A 22,870-nucleotide genomic window follows, 5' to 3' on the forward strand; every position below is an offset into this window, starting at 1 on the left:
AAGAAAACCAGCGAATACAGAATTTTAGCTCCACCAGCAGGCCTAACACAACACAAGTGCTTACAACATGCTTCAGAAAGTTTTCACAGACAACAGTAGGCAGCTTTATCAGGCTTTGGAGATTACCTTCCTCCAGGCAGGAACACAAGTGGTCTATATACCTATTAACCCCTGCAGTTCTACAGATACCCTCCTAAGCTGCTGAGAGAACGCTTGGCATAGCTTCTATTATGTTTGAAAGAGGATCAAACTTAGCTCATGAAAAATTCATGTTTTCTGGACAGTTTACTACTGCAGTCTGAAACACAGACCAAGCTTGCTTGGACTGTTAATGCAAAATAAGGAAAAATGACTGAGGGAGCCATTCAGGGAGTATCAGAAATACACACAGCTCATCTTCAGCACACGAATCCACAGACAAGAACCATGTCCTGGTTTTGGAAGCTGGTTTGGTTTTCTTTTAACTGATGTTTAACGGAAGCAAAATCTGGGGCTTCCGCAATCGTAGAGAGTGGTTTTTCCCCTAAATTTAGGGAAATAAGAGATTAGGGAGAATAGATCTCTATGTGATTTGCTTAAACTGTGAAAGGCCACAAACTACAATTCTTAAGAGCAACTGGAATATCACCATAGTTTTGGAGAACCTATAAAGATTATAGACACTTAAAAGCCTATAGTACACAAGAAAACCATGCTGTCTTTTACTCCTGCAGAAGCTCTTTCAGGTTTTTATTACTTTAAGAAAAAGGAATTCTGCATAGTGTTACAAATTACTTCAGTATTCACTGCTATAGATTAGATACTTTAAAAAAGTTAAGATAAATAATCTATTCCAGAGGTAAACTATGTCAAAAAAACACAACCAAACACCAAAAAAAACCCTAAAAATCCTAGAATCTAGCATCAGGTTCCCTAAATATAAAGTGTTATAATTAAAATTGTCTTCACACTGTGTTATGAAAAAAGACCAGAGTGTCACAAGTTCCAGAAACCAGACATGACTTCAGAAAACGCAGTTTAGAAAACATTAAAATAAAGTTATTGAAATACACAGGTGTTAAGCTGCCTAATTACACATCAAGGAACAAGAACAGATCAATTCCCAAAACTCTGGTTTCACAAAACTGCTTCACTGGTTGTTCATTTGTTTAAAAGTAAGAGCTTCACTGACTAATCAACCTCCCAGTACAAAAACTGGCAAACAAGTCAGTACAGTATTAGTTTCTACATTAACAACAACAGAGAAATCCATGATAGAACACAGCCTACAAACCAAATGGTTTCAAAGTTGTCAGACCCCAACTCTGCCAGTTCTCAAGGGAGGTACACACAGGAGGCAGGACTAAATCCCTCTTCAGCTTTGCCATGAGCTGAAGCACAACCAGAGCACATGGAGCATTTCAGATTCCTACAGGCTTATCTGCTCAGTGACAGGAAACAGCAATGGAACACTGAGTTCTCAAATTTCTCCTCTCCTTTGATATACCAACACCATGCTGAGCCAAATTTAGATGACAAGCTGGTCAGGGGAAGAAATCTATCATTTTTGCTCTGTATGCATCGTAGAATTTTAGAACAATATTCTGTAACCCGTCTAGTCTGAACCTTGTTCTAGACCCTCGCTATTGACTGGGAAAAATGTTACAGGCTACTAAGACAGTTAACCAACATAAAAGAAAGAATTACGTATCATGATATCTTTAATAATCAAAATGTGGAAAATGTCTTCACAACTGACACCTCACTAATGCAAACAGTTCTAAACTCTACTGAAAGTACATCATTAAAAAAAAATAAAAAATCACACAAATGATTAAGTATGCAGATCAGTGACGTATTTTTTCAGTTCTCCATTTTTCCCTTGCTTTCTAAGGATAACTGATTAACAGAGAAGCTCATTTTCACTCCAGATCAAAAAGAATTTATTAAAGACTATTAACAAATAAGCAATAGGCAATAATGAACAAGCCAAACAAGCTTTGTGGGGTTTTCATGGAGATGATTTTGTTTGTTTTGTGGGGTAGATTTATCATTGTTTGGTGGCTTGGTTTTTGGTGTGTGTTTAGCTTTTGTTTGGTTGATTTTTTTAAAAAGAAAAAAACAAACGAATAAACAACCTTAAGTTAAGCATCTTACCACTGAGTATAAGATGACATCAATTACTGTACCTTTAGGTGTATACATTCCTTGTTGCATGGAACCTCCAGGTTCAAAAACAGGAGCTTTAAAATCAGCAACTGCTGACAAGACTGATTCAAAGCTTAAGCTTCCTGGAATAATACCACTTTTAGGGTTGGGGTTTTCTGGAATGTAAAGTTTGTGTTAAGGAAAACAAAGTTAACTTAGTTGGAGGACAGCATTTTACTTTCCACTCACTTCAGAGGCTACATTTCAGCAGTGCTCTGTGTTTACCACCAGAGGTCTGTATGCTCCAGCTGCTTTGGAACAATGACTATTTCTGAAGTGAATCAAAACCTTCTAGCCAGGACATCAAACATTTTAAAGCAAGCCAATGACCATATGCTTGGCTCAAGAGTTAAGTATTAAATGAGAAATAAAATCTACTATCTGTAGTGTATATAAAGTTTTTGTACTTGCCTTTATTGACTAACACTTTGGCTCTGTTCATAGCAAGAGTATTTTGCATTTACAGCTAAGCGCAGAAAAAGCAAGTAAATAGCTTGGGATCCATAAACACAGTAAGTAATTCTCCATCTTGGACTGGCTATTTCTCATTTTTGGTAGCAATACTTAATTGATCTACTGACATTATCCCAAATCACAAGCAGCAAATACAAATGAGGAAATTTCTGCTTACTGATAAGTAATTGCTTGTACAAATTATTCACTTATTTTACATAGTTAAGTGATTCACTTAAGTGAAGTGCTTTGAGCGATTTGCTAATTTTACATACTTAAGTGATTGAATTATTATGTCATATCGTAATTAATAATTCTTATTAAGTATTTGTAACTCTCAATCTACTTCTTTCCTATCTTTATAAATTCTAACATTTTTGCTCAATGCCTACCATCCCTGGACTGCAAGCTCTTTTGGTCAATCACCACAAGCTATTTCATTTGCCCACACAGCCCAATACACCGACAGCAGTAAAACATGCGTATTTGTATTCAGCTGTTAGGTACCAGACACGAATTGCACCACTGCGCAGAATGACTTCCTAAAGTTTGCTCTTCTTCAGGTAAGAGACTTTCCCCCATAACACATCCATTTCACTCTAATTTCAAAGCAGCATTCAGAATTGCTATTATTTGTATTTTCAATTATTGATACAATAAGCCAATATAGAGTGGCTTCTTTTTAATACTGCCATAAAATTAGCAATAATCAAAGGCTCAAATCTAGACGAAGGTGAAGCTTGGTTAAACTTTCTACAATGTCATTTGGAAACAGACTTTTCACCTCACACCTCGAAGACTTTTGTAGTGTTAAAAAAAATAATTTAAAAAAGGGCAAACTTCAAACTATTACAAATTATCGTGTATTTTGTAAGAATAACCAAAGCTGGAGCAAATGCCTTTGCTGGTAAGTATATACAAATACACCTTTACACAATTTGTTATAATTATGTACACTGAAAACATGTTCAAGCTCCAAAATCCCACTACTATCTAGGTACCTGTCAGTCTCATTCATGCACATTAGTTAATATATTCCAAGGATATGAGATCCAGTAATGAACTGTGTGTCCTGTCATTCATACAGAGTTGGGCTACCATCTCTGCTCTGAGGATCTCATCATCTGTCATTCCTAGAACAATAAAATTTTAAAAGCCATTAAAATAGAATGATTTTAAAACACGCATTCAGCATACATTTGGCATTAAATGCAAGTTAAACTTGATACAAACATTAAGTAATGATACAGTGCTATAAAAATACAACAAAAAAGAGGGGTGGGGACACAAATGTTGTAAGAGACACAACCCCAGTCAGAAAATACAGATACAAACTAAAACCGCTGTATTTCTGAAAAAGTATCTTCATGTGATCACACACATAAATCACTCATTTAGATTAAATCTATTTTTCTCCATTTTTATGTATTATGTCTATTTCTAATTCATAAGGGATTAAAATTCAGTAACTGGCAAAAATGAAGCCAAGTGTTGAATGCTTTAAGTTACTATATAGCTAATCATTTTAATGGTAGCTACTGAATGTTGAATATAAATGAACAGGCATGTTATTTACATACAAGTATTTCTAAAGCAGTGATTCTTACCTAAATGTAAACGAAGACTTAACAGAAGGACCAAAAATGTTAACGCTCCTTCCAACATGGACCTTTCATGCTCTGAATCAAGAACTGTATTTTGATGCTGCGATGCCATTGTTAATAGATCTACCACCTTAAATCTACATAGCAAAGAGTAAAGTCAGAAACATCATTGTCCAACATTAAAACACCAATGTGAAATGTACTGATAAACTCAGAATACAATTCACAACAACCCAAAATGAATACAAAGTGAAATGCATATAATGCAATAATATGCAAACCCTCTTGTTTTTAAATTTGGATTTTTATTTAACTATCTGTGGATGTCCTATATGAAAACACTTTACATTTATAAACATAATCCGTTTTCAAAGCCTGATTTTATTCTCTTCTGAAAAGCAGAAGCATCCTTTCTGTTTCAGCTCTATTGATCTACTTGTTTAGGCTAGCATATCCTGAAAGCTTGTATACAAACATATGTAAAACTTAAAAAGCCCTAAAGATGCTCAGAAAACAAATGTCTGAAGCTTCACCACTGAACTGTAAATCAAAAGCCAGTCGTGTATTAAATGAAGAGTATACCTTGAGATACCGCCTTCAGTAGAGCCCTTAGGCAAGTGTTTGTTTTGGCAAGGCAGAGTTGAACAACAGAAGATGTGTATCAAATGCGCACCTTTTCTCTCACATAGCATAAATTAGTTAACATTTAGCACAACACTGAACAAGAGCATTCATCTTTTAACCTTACCTTTCAAAAACAGACGAAATAAAATAATCTGGGTCCAGCCTAGAGGCACAGACCTGCGGAGAGACAATAAATTTATTTTATTCAGTAGTTCGTTTGTAAACAAGCATTGGCTTGGCTTCTCAGAAAACGTAACTTACTTGCAGCAGATAAATGTCAGGATCTATCATCGAATTGCAGAAATGAGACTGCACATAAGTCATGGCCTGTCCTTTAATTTGTAAACCATTTCTAACCCACATGTTGCTGTGAATTTCAGAAAGACTTGCCTGTTCAAGGAAAATAAAATGAAATAAAAATTTACAAACATTTTGGGGATATTCAGCTATTCAGCTCAGTGTTAGCAGATCTACATCTTTATATAAAAGCATACTTTTTTATACTTATTTTCTTCTGGGGAGTGAAGAATGAAAAGAAAATACTGCAAGTTTATTAAACAGATACCATACCCTCATATGAGAACACATTTCAGACAACGAAAGTGATCAAAGCCAATGAAGTGATTAATTTACTTGTTAAAATCTTGAAAAGTACTCCAAAGATGAAGGCATCATGGTTAAAAAGAAGTTAGATATAAAAGCAGTGATTACAAATATTGCTCACTATCACCTACATACAAATAAATATAAATTTGTAAATGTAAAAAAAATGTTGCAGAATGCATCCATTCTTGAAGTCACTCTCCATTTAAAATATGAAATTTCAAAATTCAAGTTGCTTCTCAACTTGTGCTCCATTGGTAGCAATTCCATGAACATGCAATTCCAGGTCTTCAAAAGGTTTATTCTTCCTACCTTTTTGAAAGTGCTACAGTGAATATTATTATCATACTTCTCAGAGTATGATAACTAATCCCTCATATTTAATTTTGGAAATAGGAAGGAAAAAAAAAAAAGATAATTTATCCTACCTACTAAATATATTCTAGTTATTATTGTCACATATTGCTTATTTTGATATTCCACAATTAAGACACACGCCACTTTGTTAAATACCTTGAAATAGATTTAAATAACTGGGATTAAATGAACCGGAGAACAACTACTTTTTGTTATATATCTTTATATCTGCATCGAAGTCAGAAGTCTGCCCGTACCTGAATCTGAAGTGGGTGAATCATTAGTTTCATCAGCATCTCCTGATCTGGCAAGATAGTGTCCAGATCTAGCTCTTGGCACTTGACAGCCTAGAAACAAAAGCAAGCACATGGTGTACAGAACAATCACACTCAACGGTGAATATCCATCTTCTGTGTGACTAAAACATGTGCTTACCTTACTTAAAAACATGGCAAAGTAACGGTGCAGTGGCAAATGAAAAGTAACTTGGTTAGGAGCTGGCTGAAAGTGAAAAAAAGATATTTTAATATCATATATTAAAAAAAGCAAACCTACACGTGTCTTCATCACAACCACCAAGAACAGTATCTTGCATGTCTTCATTTGGTGGACTTTCCACTAACCTACTATTACTTAATTCCCCTGGACTTTCTGAGGATTCAGAAATTTCCCATATTCAGACAGCTGTTGTGAATCTCTTAATAAGCCCCCAGTAGATAATGACACTGGATTGGGAGTACTGCTTGCTAAGGTGGCAAAGCAGGCTCCACTACCGTATCAGAGGAGCACTTCTCTTTTGCCGTTGCTTCAGCTCTTCATACAGCAGAACACTAGCACTGCTTTTAACACTCACACAGCTTACCAGCAAATCTAAACCACCAAGACTCTACAAATAAAGGATCCTAGGACATAACATTGCAACTATTAACTAAAAACTCTAATTTCAGCAAGGCAATCCTTTTTTTTCAATTAAGGATGGGTGAGGGAGAAGTAGTGTATCACCTTTTAAGTTTTATCAGATTTTCAAAATACTTTGCCTAAGTTCATTAAGGATATTTACCTCATCTACAAAGTTGATAGCATCAAACCAGTCCTGCAGCGCTTCAAGGCAGTATCTGACAACATTTCGTGTGTATTCCTGCGTTTCCTGCAATAAGAGAAACCAGCGTACTACACAAGCCAAAGAAGTTTTACGTAAGTAACACTGTTTTCCTACTAGAAATAAATATTTCAATAATATTTTGACAGTACATGATTTATGCCCTCATCACATGGAAATTAGCGAGTATTAACATGGCTTCATTGTTACTCTAAAAGATGATCATTTCAATGGTGAGAATTAAGGCAACATCAGAATGGACAGCTGCTCCTAGACTCCACAGTATAATTTATCCATTTATTTTTGCAAAAGAATTATAGATGTAATCATAAAAACAAAAGTATTTCCATGCAACCAAAGGGAATGGCTAATGTCCTCTAAGTTTTATCTACTGAAAGGTCCTTACAGTTGACTAACACAATGCATCTGAAACGCAACAATAACACAATACTGCACAGATTTTACCCATAAGCAAACCTTGTTATGTTTGTGTAACTCTGCAACAATGCCCTAAAACTATAATATATTTTAGATTAAATCACGTATTTCGAGACTAGAGCTGTACACTGCCCTCCAGGAGCAAAGTGGTGATGTGCAAGAAGGGAAAGCAGGAGGGAAGCTAAACAAAATTGCTCTATGATCAGTGGAAGTCACAAAGCCTCATTTCATCATGAACTTTTCCTTTAATTTTCCCTTCCAAACACAGACTCCAGTCCTGCCTCACAGTCTTAGGATAACTCTGACACACTTCTGGTGTGAAAGCCAGCAGGGCTTAGGCCAGACAGAGGCTGTGCAAGTGCTGACAGGCTCCATCCGACACCTTTTCTCCTCAGGAAACACAACAGCCACGTTCCCATCCTGCTGCTCCACCCACACAGGCTGCAGCAGCTCTCCCTCTCCTGTGGGATGCGAGCTGCAATCTCTGCCCACCCTTCAGCTTTCATTGAACAACTACAACAGTTACGCTATGAAATTTCTAAAACACTTTCAGATTTATTGAGAATGACCAAAGGGTTCAAACATGGGGGTGAATATGTGACTGACAAGCTGACAGGCAGAGCAAGGAATCATACAGGCCTTAAACAAAAGGCAGACCTTCCCATGCCCAAGATAAAAAGGAATACTTCAAAAAGACAAGTTGCAATTCAGTTTTCAAAAGATAATTTCGACTCATAAACTGATATATTCATAATTCATCAGTATAACTTACAACATGGAAAGGCTTTTGCAACTGCCTGATTGAAACTGATTTAAAATTGCATGGTATGCTCACACACATTTTTTAACTGCACAGTTCAATTCAAGTAATACTGTCCCATGGATGCTACTACATAACTTAACAAGCTAATTTCAAAGTTAAGTATTTATTTCATAAAAATAACAAGTCAGTTTTTCCACATGTTCAGTATTTTGATAAGCTGATGGATTCAATTTTCACTATAACTTGATGTAACTTACAGTCTAACAAATAGTAACAACTCTTTGCTCTAGTTAGGAGACGATGAGATGTCAGAACTTCAGAGACTTTCACCTCAGGTTGTTAGCAGAACAACACAAACCCATAAATTACTCCATCCCCCATCATAATGAAGTGTCTGTTTGCAGACATAATCAACATTATAACCACTAACTTATGCATCTCCCTTCTCATGAAACAAAGGCAGAATGATTCAAAGACATTTATCAAGTTCGTCATCAGACTGGAAGTTTTTCCATATGTACAGTCTTATGGATGACTGTACACATCGTGAACTTATAATCCCAGTTCTAGAGACAGTAAGTTAGATAAAAGCTTGAGTTTTATGTGTTTGGTAGACAAAGACAGCAAAACCCAAGTCTTTTCAAACACAAAAATGACAGACCTTTCAGATTTGGTATTCCAGAATAACGACAGAGAAATGTCAGTCTTACCCTAACTTTGCAGTGTGACAGAAGACCCCACATTGGCTGGGCACAGGCTTCCAGCTCAGCAGCAAAGGCGGCATAGTACGTCTGTGATTCAAATTCCACATGCTCATTTAATTCACGTTTATTTAAATTCATACCTTCAAAGATTTAAGCAGAGTTATAAAACCAAATATTTAACCAGGACTAAGTGGAATGCAGTATTTTTAGTGTTAAACATTCACATACCTGTTAAGACAAAAAAACACAAAGCATAACAACCTATCTTATCCATTATTGTGCTGCTAGATATGAGAACAAGAATCAAAGTTTGAACATAAGTAGAACAGAAAAGAACAATAGCTCTAGATTGGCTTGTAACTGCATTCTTTACTGTTCAGGCAACCTTAACATGGACTGCAGTCCTTCTACTTTGAACCTCGCTTAGTCAATAAGAACATTTGGATGGAAAACATCTGGTCCTCTTTCTAGGTAGAACATTTATCAGTACTGAAAAGTTCACTTTTTTTTTTTTTTAATAATAAAAAAGTTTATTCACAGCAGCACTTAGAAGAAGATCCAGATTTATCAGATTAATTTACCCAGTATTTAAATGTAGAATGCCACCAGTAAAACACTTGAGCACAAGTTATGATTTGTACTTTAAGCACATCCTGAGAATTCAGGCACGATGAATCTCAGTCAAGTGTGATGCAATTGCTCTTTAACTAGTCCACACAAGACCAAGATCCATTAGATCATTTGCAAATCTGTTTTCTAGAATATACTGTTCTCTTCCAGGAATACAGACTTATGAGAATGCTAATGAATTAAATACAGCAATGTAAGGATTTTGCTACTGTGAACATTAAGCTGTCTTAACATCCTTCTATTAGGACCGGTTATAAAAGCCACGTACCTTGAAAGAATGATACAAAATTCATCCATGTTACCAAAAGACCGTGATCTTCCAAAAATTTCTTTGCCACACTTTGGTGTGAAAGTATGTTTATAAAATCACTAACGAGGGGCCAGTAAGTGTTATTCTTCAGTAGTGCTTCCCCACAATTCACTACAACATGTAAACTATTTTCTTCATCTAGATTTAAAAAAGAAAAAAACAAGGGGAAGAAAAAAAAAGTAGTACTTTTTCCCCCTTATTGTTGTAATTTTTAAGTAATGTTACAAGATAATGCAAAAATAACAATTAGGTATTACTGTAATGTTGCAATCAGACACACCCAGAGAAAACTGCAGAAATGAAGAATGGTTGTTCTGTGGCACCTGAGACTGTTTTCTCATCATGGACTGATCAACATAGATCCCACTCAGAAAGAGACACATACTTTGAACAGTATTGCAACCTTTGAAAAGCAGCACATTAGTAAAACCATCACAGCAATACCTTTTTTGAATACTTTCAGGTATAAAAAGACCAAACAAAATAATTACTATTATGAACATCTGAAATCTATTTTGAATTTGACAGACTTCCAGCAAGTAAGCTACCTTACAGCATTCAAACAGGAATCTGGTAATCAAAATCTAAACTGGCATGTTGAGTCTGAGAAGGAGAGCAAAGAATTTCCACTGTGAATCTGAGACGGAGATGGGGTTTATGCAGCTTTCCTGAGACTACGGTGGGAGAAGGTGCCCAAAAAAAAGGGAAGGAAAAAAAATGGGGTGGAGGGGGCAGGGGTAGATGTGTCCCTCCCTGAATCACAGAAGTACGTCCTCTACAGCTGTCAAATATACCTCTTTATTTGATTTTCATAAGAGGGATTCTTGGAAAGACTAGAAAATAAACAGGATTGGTCCTGGATTCACAATCCAAGGGAGGTAACTTCCAGCACCCATCTGTCAGTCACCATTCTATTTCAAACAAACACAGAAAGAAAATTTGCATCTGATGACCATCAGCCTTGGCTTTTGTCCAGTTCAAATGCACTGTGGGGCCCTTGTAGTTACCCTTTACACAGTGCAAACGTTTTAAGCAGTACAGCACAGCCACAGCTAAAAAGACACCGTTACCAAGAAACTCCAGACTCTGGCTGATAAGGCACATCTGTACCTGGAGTGGTCCCTTTGGTATATATGTAAGCTTTTCCCCTCCCCTTTGTTGTAACTACTGAAGAAAATACTTTTTTTTTCGTGTCACTCTGAGGCTGTTTATTTTGTTGGTTTGTTTGTATTAGGAAAAAAATACTCTCTTGCCTGTTACGTCAACAGGTTTTCTAACTCAAAATCATACAATTTTTTGATCTTGACAAGTTTTACTACCCAAGAACATAGCAGTCAGGAAAATGTAACAGAGTTCAGCCTGATACATATGCTGCTTAAATTGCACACAACTATGAACAGGTATCTTTCTTAAGACTGACTCCAATCTATTACATGGAAGCACTGGAAGGAACAGGGAGCCAGAAGCACTCTGCATCGCTTCTCAACCTCCTGTGCCACAGTTGATCAAATACTCTTTCATCTCTCTCTTGTTATCTGGTACACCTGAGAAGAAAGGAAACTAGGTCTGGTTGCTCAGCTCCTTGGTTCCCATGTGCTCACACAGCCTATGCAAGAACAGGAGAACATCTCAGCTGGCCCTGCCTGAACCTGCTGAAGGACTTTGCAAAGAGCCAACAGTTACATGTTGCTGATTCTCTGCCCCAGCTTAGATTAGACAAATCCAGAGTCACTTCAAACCGGCAGTGGCATTGCTTCTTATTCAGAGTACTTCCCAAGCCAGTGTTAACATAAGGTGGGTCAAAGGAAAAGAGGTTTGGTGTGGTGTTTGTTGTTTTTGTTTGGGGTTTGATGTTGTTGCTTTTTTTGTTGTTTTGTTTGTGTTTTGGTTTTGTTTGTTTTAAAGGAGGAACCATTACCAAATTGTTTCTTTGAGGTATAAATTCTTCTGCTATGAAAAGTTCAGCAGGAGGAAGGTGCTGATAGAGGAAAAAAAAAGTCTAAAAGCATAGGGACATAGATATTCCTAGGCAGCCAGTTTTATCATCTGCATGCTACTTCATCTCCCCGGCCATTCACACTTTCAAAGCTGGTATCAACACAGCTCCTAGGTCAACTCTGTTTCAGGCACACAGTTTGTCACTTGGCAGCCACATATACCCTTAATGAACTGTGTACTTTTGAGGGGTGTCAGCTGTGCAAAACACAATCAGGACCCGTAAGCAAGGCAAACTAAACGTTCCTTAGCAGATACAATTCCTGCCCAGTGTTCTCCTTTCTCTTCTCCATCTACCCACTTGCTGGATTTGTACACTTTGTCTCATTCACCTACTAAACAGCCTACTTGCACAAACAGATTTTTTCTCAATTTATCTCACCAGCACAGACTTTTAACTACTTCCAGCATCCTAAGAGATACCTTGAACTATGCACAAGATACAAGCCCACAGAAATGGAAAAGAAGGCTAGTGAGAACATGAGAGAGAAAAATCCCCAGTTTTATTAAATCTGTATTAAATAACTATGCTCAACACCTCGTATATATAAAGCAGTAAGGAGGAAATGTTGTGAAAACATTGAAAAGCACTGGACATATTCCATGATAAGAGTATTAGCCAAGACAAATCGCTGGTGCTGGGGAAAGGAAACAGGCCACTTCACATACTGGGTAGCTGCTCCAGGGATAAATCTTTTCTCATTAATCTATCACAAATATATCTGTTGTTACTAACTTAGCAGCTCCAGCTTACCTAATGAATTACCAGGAAGTTTCTTCAGAGAATGTTGAATCAGAGTCACAGCCCTTTTCTATTTGGCTGCAAATTCTGATCCATGACAGAACCTTACCACCAATGCTACCAACATCGACCAACAAGTAAAAACAACTACTTGAAAGTAGTTTTACGCAATGTTCCATCAATATGGCATTATTTTACAAACATCACTTGATATATAAACTGTTAAAGAGAAAGATGCAACATATTTCTTTGACTACTGCAAAGCAATCTGCTTAGGACAACAGAAATATTTCTCATGATGAAGTGCAGCTGACTGAGGGCACTTTCTATGCCAGGTGACTGAGGATTTCCCATTTCTATAGTCATTCTGTATTAGGCTACACAAGAGTGGACTCAGAGAGAAAAGATACTTTACACAAGAAAAATGACAATTTCATGCACAAGTTGATGGTACTTATTTGGCAGCAGTAATCAGCCTATTTAGAGAGTATTTTCAGATTCAAAGTAGGATAAAGAAGGATGAGAGGTCTGCAGTTTGTTGGGTACATGAAAGTGTGCAAAACAGAAGTCAGCAAGATTTGTTGTGCCACCATGTTCAGATGAGGACAGGTAAAACGAGTATAGGACAGCTGTTTTCACTAGAAAAGCTATACAGTGCACACTAGTTCAAATTAAAATTGCCACTGTCACCCAAAAGCTTGATCACATGATTATATTCACAAAGTATTAAATAATTCTCCTCTAATTATATCAAATTTTACTAAGGCAATCACAGATGAGAAAAATTAAAACCATTTAAAATACTTCAAACAGCTTGTGAAATACTTTGAAAATATTTTTAAATCAATAAAGGTCTGGATTTGCATATATAATGTCTCATTCAAATGAGCTTCACAAAGAGTGTTTATGCACTTTACCCAACAAATGAAGCACCTGCAAGATAATTTTTTGTATTATTGACTATATAGCATTATTACAAAAGAAAACCCTACAAACTAAAGGATAAAACATTAGTATCATTCTTGATACCTATCTTTACATTTCTAAGAATTTTTGAGACTTGGCCTCCACCATGTATTGCTAGATCCTGTGCATTTTTTGGAAGGGTTTGAGGGGTGGATTTACTAACAAAGAAAGAGATTAAGTTTCTTCAATAATCAATTATCCATGGAAACAAGCAAACAAACAAATTAACCTACCTTGCAATTCACTCTTAATAAGGCAACTTTCCATCATATATAACAGAACAGTGACCATAATGTCCAGCAGCTGACATTCTTCTGTTACTTGGCGTGCTAGCTCTTCATTGCTGAACAACTGAACACTGATATGCACAATTCTATTAGACATTGTGTCTGATTCATGGCTTTTCTTCAGTGTTTTCATAATAAAAGCATAATGCTGAACAAAAGTTTTGGTAAAAGCAATCTGCAAATTATAAAGAAATTCTGTAGTTAACAAGCATGATACAAAAATCATAGCTTTCTTTCATTTTAAAATATTCCTTTACAAAAGTAGATTCAACGTATTCTAGGAAACACCACTGGTTGCCACGACAAACCAAAACTGATGGTCTAACTATCCTATATCTAGTTTCTAGAAACAGTTCACATGAAAAGGCCTATCTATATAGAGAGGAGTAAACCTATGCCTTCAATTTCATTACCTTATACCAAAATCTAATCTTCTCATCCTACTTTTTCTACACTAAAACACTCAGAAATGTTTAAACAAGGAATATAAGAACTCGGCATACCTGTGAAAGCAGTTAAGTTCTAATAATGAATTTATCCTACATTGTTTGCATCCTAAAACAGGGACTAATGTCCAAAAATGATACACTATGAACGATGACATTAATGGTGCCTAATAAAGCTGCCTTATCACTCACACTTGTCTACCCACGGAGTAAGGTTTTCATTCATCTGTCAAGGATGACATTTCAACACTGAATTTCATCTGCTATCATAACATCCTATAGTTTTAAAATAAATCTTTAGCACTTTCTCCAAAATAGAGTCATTAGCAAGATTTTATATTCTTTACACAACTGTTTGTTATTTTTTTGAAACCAGATCAGTGTTTAAATGTATTGACACATATAAATCTTAGTACAATTTCTTGTCCCACTCCATTAGCCTCAAATTGCATTGTAAACCAACCTCCTGCACTGCATATAGATGTGTGCATATCTGCCAGCTTTGAAATAACTTCTCACTTAGTACTTCAAGTTCTGAATTAACACCATCTGGACTTCCTTGGCTTAATAAGAAGAGATAATACAGGCTGTGTAGTGATAAAAATTTTCAGCTCAAATATAAAATCCCCTGTCTATTCCTTCTGTAAGTATTAGTCTCTCATAAGCATAAAATTAGAAATTTTGAAACCACCCTTAGGTAGCTGTGTTTTCACCAGACTGTATACAAAACACTACTTCATTTTATCTGTCTCAGACTCAGTGCTCTCATATTTTTTATTATAGCACTACAATGTTATTTTCATTTAGAATACACTTCCAAAAAACTATCATGATGCCATAATGCTGATGTTGGGCACAAAGAGCTCTTCTTCCAGCAAACATCCTCAAAGCTTAAGTTGTTCATGTAAAAAAATGGACTGGGGTAGGGATGGTGACATCACTGCAGGAGCATCTCCCTCACAAGGGAAGGCTGAGGGACCTGGGTCTCTTTATCTTGGAGGAGACTGAGGGGTGACCTCATTAATGTTTATGAATATGTAAAGAGTGTCACGAGGACGGAGCCAGGCTCTTCTTGGTGACAACCAATGACAGGACAAGGGGCAATGGGTACAAACTGGAACACAGGAGGTTCCACTTAAATATGAGAAGAAATTTCTTCACAATGAGCATGACAGAACACTGGAACAGGCTGCCCACGGGGGCTGTGGAGTCTCCTTCTCTGGAGACATTCAGAACCCGCCTGGACACATTCCTGCGTAACCTCATCTGGGTGTTCCTGCTCTGGCAGGGGATTGAACTAGATGATCTTTCGAGGTCCCTTCCAATCCCTAGCATTCTGTGACTCTGTGAAACACTACCAAACTGCTTAACATGCCCTTCTTTAGCTGGTTCACACTGATGGAAACCTGTATAATAACTGAAAGTGTCTTTTATGTACAGCACTCAGTACAATGGTAATTCTTTCCAGCTAAAGCCTTTTTGGAACAATGTATTCACAATACTTGTGCAGAGTTAATACAATATCATTCTGGTATTCTAAGGCAGAACAACCTACTACATAATTTCCTGTAAATTAAAGCTTGATACAACTTTAATCACTAGCAACAAACACTTGGTTTTTTTGACACTTGTAACAAACATCAAGATATTTACACAATTAAAGTTAAGCCCCAAACACAAATGATGTACCTGATATTTTAAGAAGTTAGTATATTAATGTTGCTGGCAAAAAAATATATTTATATATTTTTTTCTTCACTTTGTATTATGTTTAAATAGAATTCTCAGGTTCTTTGGTGCAGGAACTACATTTTACTTGTTTTACACAGCACTCAATTCAATTCGATTGCAAAAATATGACCACTCTCTAAAACAAAAAAATCCAAAATTTTTCCTATTTATTTTAAATGAGCACACATCAAAACTTCTTGTGCCTCACTCATATATGACAGTGAATTTCTGAAAGTGCTGTAGATTCATTATCAATATAGTGTAATGACAGAGATTCTGTAATACACTTAAAGACAGAAAAGACATAACCTTGATTCCTACATTCACTTGGAAGCTAAACAAATACAATCCTTTCCAATTTTGAGAGAAAGAAACTAAACCCATTTGCAGAAGTTAAAATGCTGAAATATTGTGGTAAACTGCAGTCTGTATATAAAAACAGCTATAGTAGGTCAAATCAATCCATCCAGGTCAGTATCCCGTCTTGGAGTGGCCAGAGCTGCATATACAACTAAGGGAAAATACAGAATGGAGCAACAGTGCAGATATTGACATAATACATCTTTCCAAATACTTACTCAGCTTCCAGCTATTTGCAAAAAGTGGCTTCCTAAGAGATACATGTTTTCTGTGTATTTAATTACCTTCACTAACTTACTGTCTATGATCTTGTGCAGCTTCTAAATTTCTAACCTATGCAAAAACAGAGTTAATTTTTTCATCTGGCCTTTTCTCTTGGTGGCCACTCAACAATCCCAGAACTTACAGCAGCCTAACATCAACCCCATGTTTCAGTTAGAACTTGCATCTCCCATGCCTATATTTTCAGTACAAAGAAAACAATAATTCTAGCACAGCTTTCACCTGGCAAAACTAAGTTTCCTGTAGAAAAAACAGAAAAACAGAATTTGTAGAACAGCATGTTCAGGGATTAGTGAAGCCCTATTGCTGTAATAACTGTTCAACATTCACTGTGGGAGGTGCTTGATGATGCACAGCACTTCTGATAATGATGTTCGTTGATTCATTATTTCTAACAGATGCTTTTGCATTTCTCTGCTTCCAATATTCCAGCTTTCAGCAAGGCTCTACTCTTGGAGGATTTACACTCTTCCATCAGCTTCCGCTTTATTGCCTACCCCTCCTTTGCTTTCTCCTTGGTCATGAGAAGGTCAGTCTTACTTCTCTGGCCTTCTGATTCTTCTCTTGCTGAAACCTTGTCCACACCATAACACCTCTAATTTCTTGATAACTCCGGCAAACTTCTCTTCCATTTTCTTTTTCTTCACTTGTAAATCTTCGAAGCTTCAAATGTCAGACTGCTGGAAGGGATGCCTCAGGCACAAACCCTGTAAGGCAAATACCACACTATTTGTTGTGCTCTCTCTATCATGTGCAAAAGGGGGGAGAGAAGCAAGAGCTATTATAATTAACCCAGGGTTTTAGCCCACCCCTCTCAACACTTCTTTTCCATAGAGAGAATCCTAAAAGAGAAGTTTGTATTCCTGTTTAAAAATAAACCTGTGCAACAGAGATTACTGGTGGCTCAGTGACTGCTGCATGGTGAATTCAGTCAGCTCTACCACATTTATGCTGGAGGTCAGAGACTGCAACAATTTCAGGGTCGTGCACACATAGCCAGATCTTTGCCTGGCTAGCTCGCTCAGTTTAGCAGAAAGCCAGCCCAGCAGAATGCTGCTGATTTAATGAGCTAAATCAGGTCACGAAGAATCAAACTGCGCAACAGTAGAGGCAGGAAAAAATTAAGACCGTACATGTGGTGTACATGGGATGGGATAAAGGCTGAGATATCAGTTGCAACAGTTTAAATCCCTACCAGTGTTCCTACTGTTTGAGAATGTGACATGATTAAACAGCAAACAAGCTTTTCCTTCATAAAAGTTAAATGGAAGCTTGAAAGAGAAAACATTCTTCCCAAAATGGTATATTCTCTATGTACACATGTAAAATGCAGAGCCATTTCTTGTAAATTAAGCACACCTCTCAAAGACACATTTAAAATCCATGCATCAGGGTTTTGCAACAAAGCACAGGTACCTTGGGAAAAAATAGCGTTACTGCCTCCCTAGTATTGCTGGGTGATACATTACCTTCCCTGAGTTCCCTTAATACTGAAAAACACCTTTTAGATAATCACAGCAATTAAAATAAATGCAGATTCTAGAAGACTGCAAATACTTGGGATTTGTGCTAGATATAAAGTTTGTACATAAGAATTTACTGCTTAATCAAACATAATATTAAATTGGCAACAAAACAAAACAAGCATGTTTAAATAATCCTTTTGTCTGAACATACACTACTGATGGGTGGAAGATGGACTATTTCCAGATAAAGGTGGCAGCCAGTAGAGAAACCAAATATACCATGGCCTCCATTAGAATACATAGTGCAGAAAGATTATGATTGTTGCCAAAGGAAAAAAAAGATCCCATGATCACTAAAGGCTGTTGTTATTACACAGTGTAGTAAGAAGGTAAACAGAACAACACTTACCACATTCATCTGCATGCTGCTAGCAGTTGGGTGTTTTCACATGCATGAGTTCAGCTGGCAATGGATCAGGAGAACAAGATGTCCACATGGGTCTCGAAGTAGCAAGAAGAACTCAGGCTTTACAGCAAGGGATCATAAGTTAAGAAGTCCTCATGTCTCCTGATGTACCAGCTGAATCCGAGACCAAGATGGATCTATGCTGGTATCCCAAACCAAAATGCTGTCTTGATGTGGACAGAGTATTGCTTAAGGCTCATATCTTTTTCTTCCTTGCAAGTTATCTTCACGTCCTTTGCTTTGATACATCAAGGTTTTAAGGGGGCACGAATACAGGGCTGTCCCATTATAAACAGACATTTTTGCAGAAATCTGCATGCCTGGACTTCAGGATTTATTGATCTTTGCCTCCCAGCGGCGATTGAGAAAGTCCAAAATATTTGCATGGCTCAAAGGTATGACATGATCAGAGCAAAATGTTAAGCTCGATTGCTATGTATACTAGGTCTTGGAAACATGTAGAACAAACAACCAAACCTGGCTGCACACCAGGATTTAAAACAGGAAGATGACATCGAGTCTCCATGACTCCAGGCCAGGAGACACTTGGTACGGACAACTGCAAAACTCTGTAAGGAAGCAGTTGGAAGGCTGCCCAGATCACCTAGGGCACGGCTGCAGCAAGAACGCTCGCACTGTAATGGCCTATATGGAGAAACCACTGCCAACTACAACAGTTGCAACAGGAATTAAGTCACTACAATTATTTACCAGTCATAACGCACGACAGAAGCATTTAGTGGTGATCCACATCTTTTAACTGACAAAAATCCAGCTTACAAAGTAAAATAAAACAGAACAAAACTCAGATGCAAATATGCACTAAGAGCCAAAAAGGAAAACAAACAAACAAAAAAATCAAAAACAAACAAAAAACCACCAAACCAAAAAAAAACACCCATGAAAACAAAATTAATACTGCTGCTCCAAAATTAGCCATCTTGTTTTGTCCATATCTCTCTTCAAATACTATACACTTTAGACCTTCTACCAAAATACTCAAAAAAGGTTACATATCTGCATTATTTTACTGCTTATTATTGAAATATAAACACATATGGTCTCAGCAAGGCATAATACACACTAAGTATGTCAACAGGAAAAAAGACATTTAAGTCTGAACAAAGTAAGGCAAGTACCTTATAATCTTGATCTGGCAGCATGTTGAGTAAGAAAGTCACCATCTTCTGTGGAAACTCATATTTTATTGTCCAAAATAATAATTCTTCTAGAAAACATTTATGCTTCAAAACATCCATGATAGATTGATCTGCATAAAAGGTTGGAGGAGGGGATGTGTAATGTTACAATTATCAAAACTAAAAACCATGATAATGCAGTTGCACTGCCTTCTATAAAATTCAGTAACTAAAATCTAAGAACATCTCAGGGCGTTCTCTACAAATTTTTGTTCAAAGACACTGGGAAAATGACCATGGCCAACACTGCACAGTGTCAGAGTCTGTAACAATAAAAGGACCTCCTAGAGAAGTCAACGAAAGTTTTCAGTATGATTCTACCACACATAGTCCAGTATTCAGTGATTGCACTGAATCGTACCACCTTACTGTAATAGCTCCCTGATTATAATGAATCACAGCAACTTGCACAGTATTTACACAGCCATTTAATCAAGGGAAACTGTTAGCACAAACTACTACTTAGCTTAAGTTAAAACAGCAAAATAACAAAATACAATTTATGATGACCTGATGAGTTCTATCACCTAATAACACTTATGTTCTGTTTACAAAGCTCTAAACAAGCTAAATAGGATCAATAATGTATCAGTTATTCTGATTTTTAAAACAATATATGTATTGATTGACCAACCACAAAGTTTTGGGTGAGTTGGTTGGGTTTTCTTAATATAAAAATTACCATAATCAGATAATCAGGCAGTAGCTCCTGATGGTACCAGAAGAGATAGTACCATCTTTCCCCATTCAACTCCCGGCCATTCATTCTGTCCCCTTTACTCACGCTGAGAGTACATCCCTGTGGGGTACCCACATAGGAATCAAGTCACCTTTCCATTCTGTCAGGTGCATTTTCAAGCAGATCAGTTTCCCAACTGCAAAGCTGCATAAATTGACCTCTCCTAGAATAAACTGTTCATGAAGCTATGGCTTGGCAGAGCATCAATCATATTAATTCCATTTTTAAAAAATACTAAAATATAGACTCCTTATCATCATTCTTCAAGAGACTATTTATGATTTAAAACTACAAAAGGCATTGTTCACTCTCATAACATAGAAGGACTAAAGAAAATAATAATAATGCTGCTCCTTTATACCTAGAAATCAACTGGACCTGAGGATATACTCCCCCAAACAAAATCCCATATTTCAATGAGACTGTATGAAGGGCTCTCACCAGTACAGATTCAAAAACACTTACACTGAACATTATCTAGCCTTGAAAACTCATCTCTTCGCTGAAGTATGACAGCTTTAGGGACAGCACTGGATAGCTTTGTGCCTATCTTAAGCAGCAATTCCCTCCATTTACCACCATTACCAAAGGTCAGAGTTCCCAAGTCAAGTGACCAATCAGCCCAAAACAACTCAGGAATTGCAAAAGATCATGAGAAGTAAGTTAAATTTTAGGGATCTCCTCAAGACTCTAGCAAGCCATACAAAGACAAGAATATGTTCTATTCAAAATATCCTACAAGCATTGAAATAAAAAGTTACCTTCACAGTCATAAAACATATCTTAATAGTAAAATCTCTTGTAAAGCATTACATATCACCTACTGAAGCAAACATATGATTAACATTGATGTTCTCTCCTTCACTTCTTGTTAATAAATTATGTATACGATTTTACTGCCCACAAAACCTTAGTAGCCATGCAGAGAAATCCTCTGTCCACAGGACAGAGAGCACAGCTTTAGGTGCGCACCAAATGCTCCTGAGTGAGAACACCAGGCATGAAGACAAGTGAGACAGCACCTTATCTGTCACTGATGTGCAGCTTTTTCTGACACATATCACAGTTGAACAGTGTGTATCAACTTCTTGATACAGCAGTTTCAGGCAGGGATGGAAGAATATATATCCACTTTTACCTGCTACAGAATTTAAGTAGGCAGAATGCTCTTACTCAACTTGGAAAATTTGTCAAGAACACTGGGACTGGGACAATGTTTCCACTTTTCTGAAAAGCACCACATGATTTTCAATTTCTTTGAACAAATAAAAAAAATACACAGTGACTGTGGGTTCAAAATTGTCTTAAACATCAGGTATTTCAGATGGATGCAGTATGCGGGTTTTGAAACAGAGTAAAAATTAAAATTCTCTCAATACTCAGTGCCATGCCTGTATCAGCGAACCTCAACATAAAGCCACCAGATGGCTGGAAACACATCCTATGCCACACGCCACCACTTGGAACATTATCCTGGGCCTTGAAAAGCAAGTCTCAGGGCAACATGGCATCCCAGGAATAATTGAGTCAAACAATGGGACTCATTTCCAAAACAACCTCATAGACACCTGGGCCAAAAAGCATGGTATTGAGTGGGTATATCACATCCCTTACAATGCACCATCCTCCAAGAAAATCAAACACCACAATGGACTATTAAAGACTACGCTGAGAGCACTGGGCAATGGGACATTCAAACATTGGGATACACACTTAGCAAAAGCCACCTGGTTAGTCAACCCTAGGGGATCTGCCAAAAGAGCTGGCCCTGCCCAATCAAAACTTTTATGTGCTGTAGAAGGGGATAAAGTCACTGGAGAAGATAGTCTGTGTTGCTCTTGCCTCAGGCAAAGGCAAACCCATCTGTGCGATTCCTTTTGTTCAGGGACCTGAGTGCGCCTGGTGGGTGATGTGAAAGGACAGGGAAGTTCAATGTATACCTCAAAGGGACTTGATTTTGGATGAGAGCAGCCAATGACTTGAACTGTATGAAGTTAATTGCTAAGTGACACTGTATGTCATCACTACTATGGTTGCTATATGCCATAACAATGGAACTACAGTAACAATCACCTAGATTAACAAAGAATGAACTTTGACAAAATTGAACCAAGTGCAGTGATGACAGAACCAGAAAAGTGCAGCAGTGATGGAACCATAACTGGCTTCTGCATACAACAATCCAACACCACACACCACCTCTCCTTCCCTGAAGGACAGTTACAACAGAGCCCAAAGTCACAGACTAGATGAACTCAACACGAATTTTACAGCGATAGCCCATAAACCAAGGGAATTTTATCTGTTTGTATGTGTCAAAAGACAGGAAAAGTGGCAGTGATTAAATGGAATGGGTTGGAAAGCATAGGGCCTGGACATGATGTAAATTGTATAGAATAAGGGGTGGATTCTGTCCTGA

At 37.1% G+C, this 22,870-nt stretch overlaps 1 protein-coding gene across 1 annotated transcript in view; it reads right to left on the reverse strand.

Moving 5' to 3' along the window:
- UBR3 (ubiquitin protein ligase E3 component n-recognin 3) overlaps positions 1–22,870 on the reverse strand; it is a 120,038-nt gene that overhangs the window by 72,566 nt on the left and 24,602 nt on the right. The window contains exons 7-18 of the mRNA XM_080346430.1: positions 19,653–19,783; positions 13,709–13,937; positions 9,731–9,910; positions 8,839–8,972; positions 6,889–6,975; positions 6,264–6,329; positions 6,086–6,175; positions 5,130–5,258; positions 4,993–5,045; positions 4,248–4,381; positions 3,688–3,773; positions 2,169–2,310 (exon numbers count right to left, since the gene is read on the reverse strand). Coding sequence (XP_080202556.1) covers positions 2,169–2,310; positions 3,688–3,773; positions 4,248–4,381; positions 4,993–5,045; positions 5,130–5,258; positions 6,086–6,175; positions 6,264–6,329; positions 6,889–6,975; positions 8,839–8,972; positions 9,731–9,910; positions 13,709–13,937; positions 19,653–19,783 — 1,461 coding nt within the window. The remainder of the gene's footprint in view (positions 1–2,168; positions 2,311–3,687; positions 3,774–4,247; positions 4,382–4,992; positions 5,046–5,129; positions 5,259–6,085; positions 6,176–6,263; positions 6,330–6,888; positions 6,976–8,838; positions 8,973–9,730; positions 9,911–13,708; positions 13,938–19,652; positions 19,784–22,870) is intronic.

The sequence above is a fragment of the Nesoenas mayeri genome (genome assembly GCF_963082525.1).
Source record: "Nesoenas mayeri genome assembly, chromosome: 6".
Classification (NCBI taxonomy): domain Eukaryota; kingdom Metazoa; phylum Chordata; class Aves; order Columbiformes; family Columbidae; genus Nesoenas; species Nesoenas mayeri.